Source organism: Anolis carolinensis, chromosome 4 (genome assembly GCF_035594765.1).
Source record: "Anolis carolinensis isolate JA03-04 chromosome 4, rAnoCar3.1.pri, whole genome shotgun sequence".
Taxonomy (NCBI): domain Eukaryota; kingdom Metazoa; phylum Chordata; class Lepidosauria; order Squamata; family Dactyloidae; genus Anolis; species Anolis carolinensis.
Window position 1 is genome coordinate 116814289 of NC_085844.1, and position 8687 is coordinate 116822975.

Genomic DNA, 8687 nt, shown 5'->3' on the forward strand with positions numbered 1-8687 from the left:
TTAATGCAAGATGCCAAGGTTTTGGCAAATTAGGTTGGAAACTCTACTTTTAAAGTAAAAGTAGTACAAAAATATTTAAAACACATAATTAAAATATTACTGTCAAACAGGACAACAGATTTATCATGTTGGTGAAGTGGTTTATATTGTGAAGGAGAAGGAGGCTTTCTAGCTCTTTTGGACTGCTGTGAAGCACTGTGAAAATAATAGTTTTGTTTGTTAAAAACAGGTTGTCAGGTGACTGGAACCTTTTATGCTTGTGCACCACCTGAGTCTCAGGTTCCTGGGATCCCAATAGAGCCAAGCATAAGGTCTGGTGAAGCTCTTCCATTGTCAGGTGTGTAAACCATTTAATATTTGGAAGGCAAGCAATGAATTTGGTGGGATTATTTCACAACTTTCCAGTTAAGCCTCCAACTCCCATGATCTCAAATGAGAAGCTAACTTTGAAAGTATGTCAGCATTGTTTTCCCCATATATACAGTTTGGCTTGGTTTGAGAAATGTAAATGTAATTGACAATGTACATAAACTCAGAGTATAAGCATTTATATGAGTCATAAAGAATATGTATAAACTGACATCATGAATGGGGAATTTTGCACATCACCCAGTTAATATGCATGACTTCTAAGTGAAAGTATATAATCTATACAAGTGCATAAACTCAACTTGGTAGTGAGTACATTGGCAAATCAATACAGGTATGTGAGATAAAGTTAGAGATGGTTTGGGTATTTTATCTTTTCTTTTGTAGTAGTTTGAGCGTGGAACTCTGACCCCTTCTACACTGCCATATAAAATCCAGATTATCTGCTTTGAACTGGATTATATGGCATGGCAGTGTAGATTCATAATCGAGTTCAAAGCAGATAATGTGAATTATCTGCTTTGATAATCTGAATTATATGGCAGTGTAGAAAGGACCTAAGGGCCCTTCCAGAGATGCCCTATATCCCAGGATCTGATCCCAGGTTTTCGATTTATCCCAGATTATCTTGTAGTGCGGACTCATATAATCCAGTTTAAAGCAGAAACACTGGAATCGGATCCTGGGTTATAGGGCTTGTCGGGAAGGGCTCTAAGACTCCATGACCCTAAAGTTCAAATCCCCATATAGTCCTAGAAATCCATTGGGTGACCTTGGCTAAATCATACCCTTCTAGCCGTGGAAGAAAGCAATGACAAGCCTCTCTCAGGATATCTTGTCAAGAAAATTCTTATAATAGGGTTGCCATAATTCACCATAAGTCAAATTGAAGGCACACAACAACAACAAAATTTTATTTTAGTAACATGTCTTCTAAATGTGCTTTTTTGGAGTTCTTTCTAGCTACATCAGTATTCCAGCTGGTTTACTACCATGGTGTAGTTGTGATAATGGAGGCAATGGCCACAAGAAGGAAAATAAGGGTTAGGACAAAAGTGAAGCACTGGAAAAATAGGCTGCTTGGAGCCAGCTGCTTTCTTTTTTATGTGGGACAACATTGGAAAAAATGTGATCAACGGGTTTCTGGCCAGTGTTTGTTACCTGCAGCATCTGCCTTGGCAATATGTGTTTAGGCCAAGTAGGACAGCTAACATATGTGTATAGCAGTATATGCTGTGTCCAATGTTATTTTCAACAAGATATTTTTCAGTGAACTTTTCAAATGTCCTGTTATTCAGTTCTATACATTTTAAGCCTCACGCCTCACTCCCTGTTAACTATTTTAAGTATTTAGAACCGAAGCTTTATGTTATGCTTTATTGCAAATAAGCTTTTAAACTGGAATTTAGAAATCTAATTATTCTGTCCAGACGTATTCAAACACTTACGCAAACATGTGTTTTAGTTTTTTTTCTTCCTGGCCTTGTTGATGCTCTTTTGGCCTGGTGGCAGTCTCTGGTTTCAATTAGAAGTTGTTCTGTCAAAGAAAGTATGTGTAGTCCCTTACTGAACATACAGCATTCTTCAGGGAACTGAGCAGTTGTGGCTTATCAGCAGTTGTGGCTGATAAGCTAGCCTGTGTATAAAGAAGCTATTCAGGTTGCTGAACCTATTTGAGGGATAGGATTTAACAATCTTGAACAGCTTCTTAAAATCTGGAATATATCCCAAAGCGGATTCACCATATTCCTGACATGTAATTCACTGTCTACAGATGGGAGTGAGGCTGCAGATTCTGAAGATTAAGCTCTCTCTCAGTGCATTTCAGAAACCATATATAATACCTGTCTTGAGGAAGCCCACTGACTTCCAATTTGCTTCCAAGTTCAATTCAAAGTTCCAGTGTTGATCTATAAAGCCCTAAACAACATGGAACCAGGATATCTGAAAGACCACTTTCTTGCCATGTTGCAAGTCCAAATTCCTTGTAAAGTTAGATTTGTTTGAGAACTTCCAAAGGTTTTAGAACATTCCCACTAAAGCAGTATTTATGGTAAATAATTCCCAGATCAAGTGACTGCTCCTGTAGTAATTATCACCTGATAAACTACTTTACTGTGACACAGTCTAGAATTACATGCTATGTCTACGCCAAGTGCTGTCACACTCATACATGAATTCAAAGTATGTTCCTTAAAGCAACATAAACAATATTGGGGAAATTATATAATCCAGTAGAAGACATTGCAATATATTGCTCCTGTGGCAGAAAGATGATATTTAATTGTGAAATATTATTTATTTTGTTGTATTTGCATGCACAAACACACGCACATCTTATCCATGATAACCTGGATGGGCTGGCAATGGTTGATGAGGATCTGAGGCTGAGGTCCCTTTAACACTTCCATATCATCCAGATTATCAAAGCAGATAATACACATTATCTCCTTTGAACTGGATGACTCATATAATCCAAATTATCAAAGCAGATAATCTGAATTTTATATGGCAGCTAGCTGTGCCCGGCCACGCGTTGCCGTGGCGTTGTCTGGTGGTGTTGGTGAGAAATTGTTGAGGTAGTGGTGGTATTGAATGTCTGTTGTATGGTTGTCTTTATGTTTAGTATGCACACTGAAGTGGATTATATGGCAGTGTGGAGTCAAGATAATCCAGTTCAAAGCAGATAATATAAGATTCTAAATGGTTTCTATAGCTGTGTGGAAGGGCCTTGAGTCTACATTGCCATATAATCCAGTTAAAATCTCATAATCTGTGGAAGAGGCCCAAGTGAGGCCTGACTGTGCCTGTCCCCTGGGCTGAGGAGGTTGCTAGGGGACCAAGTGGGCGGAGCTTAGTCTTCAAACTGGCAGCAATTGGATAAAAACTATTATTCCTCTCCCTGTAATTAGGACTTTATTTTTCTTTTCTTTTTTGTTGTATCAACCTAGAGCCGTGAATGATGGGTTGTGTTGTCAAATTCCAAGTTTGGGGGCCCTGTAGTTTTGTTGTTTTGTCTGCTGCCCTGATGCCATCACTCTTTTATATATATAGATATTACAAAATATAGAAAGCATGGCAATAAGAATAAGAATAATAGAAGTTCCCTCCCATGGTAGCCCCCTCCCGAAGAAAGCCCCTCGTGTAATTCCTCGTCCTGTTTTTCGTTGTTTCCCAACCTTGTGTTCTATTGTCGGGTCTTTCCTTGTGTTTGTTTATATTTTGTTTGGGGGGGGGAGGGAGTGTGACCCCCCCTTCCCTTCCCTCCTCCCGCTCGGGAAGCCCATTCCCCTTTCCTCTTCCTCCCCTTCGTCCTCCTTTTCCTCTTCTTCCTTCGCCCCTATGGGGCAGCCGAAGGGGGAGCGGTAATTCTTCCAAAGGAAGAGGGAGAGCAGGAGGAGGAGGAGACCCTTGCTTACCTTTTTCTTTTCCTTTCTGGCCCTGGAAGGGAAGGCCGGAAAGCCCATGGGAGTTGGAAAGCCATGGAGGGGGCGGGGCCAGGAGGTCTGGCGGTGGAGGGACGATAGGGAGGTCCATGGGTGCAGGAAGGTGTGGTCCCCGAGGTCCCGGAGGAGACCGGGTACAGCCTGAATGGCCAGAAGAAAGGGGGCAGGGCCTGCCGGGAAAAGGCCAGAGGCATCTGGTAAGGGTTCACAAAGAGGGAGGGGAGACCTGAGAGAGGAAGCGAGCTGATCCTGGGCAGCCATGCTGTCCCGAAAAATACTTTGAGTTCCGCGCGCATGCGTACATTGCCTGTTGTGGGTTTTGGCCTTTTTTGGGTGTTGTGATTGTGTTTTTTGTGTGATTGTATTGTATCTTACTGGAGGCAGGGATGATGGATTGTGTTACCAATGTTAGAGTTTGGGGGGTGTTGGGTTTTGTTGTTTTGTGAGTCGCCGTGATGCCAAAAGCCTTTTATATATATAGATGTAGAAGGGGGCTGAGATTCAGGTTTTGTAGATGTTAAATGAAGTGCAGTCATGGGATGCCAATGTCATGTTAATTTTGCACAAATGTATTTTTCAGATTGCCAGCTGCACATCTGTCTGTATTACCATGACACCCTTGTGAAAGAAGTCACAACTACAAGTCCAGAGGGCTGTAGGATCTCTCATGGCCAAAGCTATGAAGTCAGTGGCCTAGACCAAGTTTTGTTCCCATATCCAGAAGATCATAGCCAAAGAAAAACAACTGAAAAAATGCTAAGTCACCTGGAAAGGGGAGTCATACTCTGGATGACGCCTGATGGACTTTATGCTAAGAGACTCTGTCAAAGCAGGATCTATTGGGATGGGCCTCTCGCGCTTTGCAGTGACAGGCCTAACAAGCTGGAAAGGGAACAAACATGCAAACTTTTTGATACTCAGCAGTTTTTATCAGGTAATTTTTTCAACATCAGTTACTATTGCATTTTTGTAGTTTATAAAATGTGTGGTTAACACTTTCATTTTTCCAGCAGGGTGAGGTTAGTGGGAGCTGGATGTATATTCATGTATTTGTATTTTGCTATGAAATAGGATGAAATGGCAGCTAAACCTTGAGTTCTCCAGACCTTAAATTCCACAATCCTAGCTTTTGGCTGGTATGTCTGGGAGTTGAAGTCCTAAACAATCAGAGGATCAATCACTAGCCTATTTAAAAACCACGTGAAATACACTATATTGTAGCACCAGTTTTCAGACTGTGGGCTTTCATAGCCCCCATAGTAACACATTCTTTTGTCTGCATTCTCAAATGTCCCTTTAGTTTCTGGTTTCTTATATGTCCAAGGGTAAATTTATATTGTAGAATTAATGCAGTTTGACACCATTTTCACTGCCATGGCTCAATGCTATATAATCCTGGGATAAGTAGTCTGGTGAGGCAGCAGAGAAGACCAAAAATCTTGTAAAACTACAACTCTTATGATTCCATAGCATTGGTGTCAATTCTGCCTTCATTCTGCAGTGCAGATGCTTCCCAAGTTCCCTGCTCTTGCATTATGTATCTTGTTTGACAACATAAATGATTGTTTGCTATGAAAACAATTTCGTTATTAAGAGTTTTCAACTTTAGGGTTGATTTCAGTGATCTAAGATGGCTAGCTCCAGATAATGGAACTGCTTAATTTAAAGTTTCATCTGATCTTAAATAAGTCTAATGTGTATATCGTTGTTCACTGTGGTGAAATCTGATTTGATGAGGCATATAAAGATTTATATAGTATAAAAAGGCTTACATAAATAGAATAGAGCAAACAAATAAGATCTCAAGCTATTGTTTTGGTCAGTTTGTCTGTGTTCATAATTTAGCCCATTGCTAGATTTTATTTTTGTAACCATCTTCATTGTCACAGAATCATTCCTTCAGTTATGAACAATATAGGTTCTGTAGGTTTGTTCTTAAGTTGAATTTGTGTGTTAGTCAGAACAGATACATTCTTTAAATGTAACTCCACACACACACACACACACGCATGCATGCATAGGGAAGGGTTAACACCTTGTGGTTTTGTTTTGTTGTCTGTGCCCCTGTTCAGAAGATTTCACTTCACTTTCTTTCCCTGTGATACTTGGATTCTGAAAAAATTAGTTTATCGTGGAAACAGGGATTAGTAATAAAACTTCAGTTGTGACACCTTTAACCCATGATAACTCTTTCAGGAGTGAATTTCCCTTCTGAGGAATAGATTTCTCTCACTTCTTGTTCTCTTACCCCCAGTTCTCTTAACTATTGTTTTTAAATTCTGTGTGTGTAACACAGGGGCTGCCTGTACAGGGTGTTTGAAAAAGAACTCTCTAGTTTTAATCTATGACACATTACAACTAGGGAGTTCTTTTTCAAACACCCTGTATATAATTTGATGATAGTTTGATAATCTTTTGTTGGTTTTCCAGAACTGCAAGCCTTCGCTCACCACAGGGGGCCTTTGCCTCGATTCCAGATTGTTTTATGTTTTGGGGAGGAATTTCCAGATCCACAAAGGCAGAGAAAACAAATTACTGCCCATGTAAGTATAGACTATTTGGTTTCTTAAATATAGGGCAAATATTATTAAAGGGATCGTAGGAAAATGTCAATCTCAGTTGACTTTTTTATCGTGTCAGAGTGACTTAAGAACATACTACAAGTCGCTTCTGGTGTGAGAGCATTGGCCGTCTACAAAGATGTTGCCCAGAGGATGCCCCAGTGTGTTAGCTGGGAGGCTTATCTCATGTCCCCACAACCTAGAGCTGACAAACGGGAGCTCACCCCGTCTCGCAGATTCAAACCGAGGTTAGCAACCCAGCCTTCAGGTCAGCAGTTTAACCGGTACAAGGCTTTAACCCATTGCGCCACTGTGACTCCATATCTCAGGTGACTGCCTACAAATGAACTTTATACAAACCTTTATACAATACATTGTGTAAAGGTTTGTATAACCTTTATACAATGTATAAACACTGCCCTATATCCTACGATCTGATTCCAGATTATCTGTTTATCCCAGAATATATGGCAGTGGAGACTCATAATCCAGTTCAAAGCAGATAATTTGGGATCAGATCTTGGGATATAGGACACTGCTGATCCAGCCTAATTTACACCATTGAATGAACTTTAATTGCTGAATTTACTTTAAATATAATCTGGTTATCTTGTCATTGCAGACAAAATTAAACAGCTAGTTCTTGTAGTTTTTAAAAATGCGTTTGTAAATTTCCCCCCAAAATCAGTGAATGAGTGAAACGTTCTGAAGCTTTTTTGGGGTGGGGGGTGGGGGTGGGGTTTACAGTGGTAAATATGTTCTACAATTGTAGCAGTTTTTCTGCGTGAACAATTTCAATAGAAAGAAGGAAACCATGAAAATGAACAAAATCTGTCTACCAGTATTAAAAAAACCTCTAAAATCAGGACAGTTAATTAAGATCAACACTCAGAAAACAGGGGAATTCCAGACAGGAAACAATCAGGGCCAGCTAACACCTCCCAACAAAGCATTCCCCCAGGCAGGAAGCAGCCAGGCTTTGAAGCTGCAAGGCAATTCAGTGCTAATCAAGGTCGTTAATTGCAACATTCACACTTGCCTCCAACAGGCAAGAGTTTTTTTCTCCCACCCTGGACATTCCACAGATATATAAACCCCCACTTGCCTAGTTTCCAACAGACCTCACAACCTCTGAGTATCCCTGCCATAGATGTGAGTGAAACATCAGGAGATAATGCTTCTGAACATGGCTAGACAGCCTGGAAAACTCACAGCAACCCATTGATTCCAGCCATGAAAGCCTTCAACAACACATTGATGCCATCTTGTTTGTAAAGTTTTCTATGAATGAATTGAAATTTTTTGACAGATGTCTAACTAAGCTTTCCTTCTGTTGTTAAGGTCGAGCCAATGTTTGCAAGGCAGCTATACTACTTTGCACAGCAAAACACTGGACCTGTTCTAAGAGGCTATGATATCTCAGAGCAAGTCCCCCCTCCAGAAGATTATCATCGATCTATTCACCATTCAGCTGTTCAGGAATAAACACATGATGACATTGTATTTGAAGTGCCATGGAGAATTTAGACATGTTGCAAGAGTCATTTGACCACAACTAAAGGATGTGTATCAACAGTTGAATTTTCTCTAGGAAGAGAAAGACAAAAATCCTCAAAGAATTGACACAGAAAAGCTGAGAACTATTCTACAACAGAGACAGGCCTGTCCGGCCTTGTATTTTTGGGGAATACTGGATTGCAAATTCCACTGGTCAAGGCTTTGTGTAAAAACTGACAAAACTGCTGAAATGTTTACATGTTTCAAATGGTGGACAATATCTTGTAGATAATCTGAACTAGTTTCAGATTCCTAGTTATTTATTTGATGAAAAATCTCAGGGTACAAATTAGTAGACTGAAGCAGTAGCTTGCTGTATTTTGTGGCTCTCCCAAAATATATAAAATACACTGACATTTTATTATTTTGAAAATTTTATAACTATGCTATTTTAATGTTTTTGTAGTCTTCAATGAATGTTGCAATTGTACAGTCTTATTAAAAAAAAACAAGAAGTATAACTCCTTACATTTCCCTAATTACTTTTAAAGCATATGTTGTTGCTAGCAGGGCTGTAGCCAGAAAAAAATTTCAGGAGGGGTTTTGAAAATTTCGGGGGGGGGGGGGGAGGGGGTTGAACCCCTGACCCACCCACCCCCCAGGTTCAGACCTGTCAATATCTGCTTGAGATAGTGCCTGGAGGGACTCTTAATGTTTTACGTCTCATAGACTTAGCCTGGTTGCTAGTGCTACTGTTTAGAAACAGACACGCATCCCCAGGATCTATCAAGATTGTTATTAGGATAAATATTAT

General features: G+C 40.0%; 1 protein-coding gene across 2 annotated transcripts in view; it reads left to right on the forward strand.

Annotated features, from left to right (window-relative positions):
• Window positions 1-8394, forward strand: part of irf4 (interferon regulatory factor 4) — a 32601-nt gene extending 24207 nt beyond the window's left edge. The window contains exons 6-9 of one of the 2 annotated variants that reach the window (XM_008116313.2): window positions 230-337; window positions 4396-4749; window positions 6246-6358; window positions 7718-8394. In XM_008116313.2, coding sequence (XP_008114520.2) covers window positions 230-337; window positions 4396-4749; window positions 6246-6358; window positions 7718-7861 — 719 coding nt within the window. In that variant the 3' untranslated portion in view covers window positions 7862-8394. The remainder of the gene's footprint in view (window positions 1-229; window positions 338-4395; window positions 4750-6245; window positions 6359-7717) is intronic. The other variant, XM_008116314.2, reaches the window with a different exon arrangement.
• The last annotated feature ends 293 nt before the right edge of the window (window positions 8395-8687 follow it).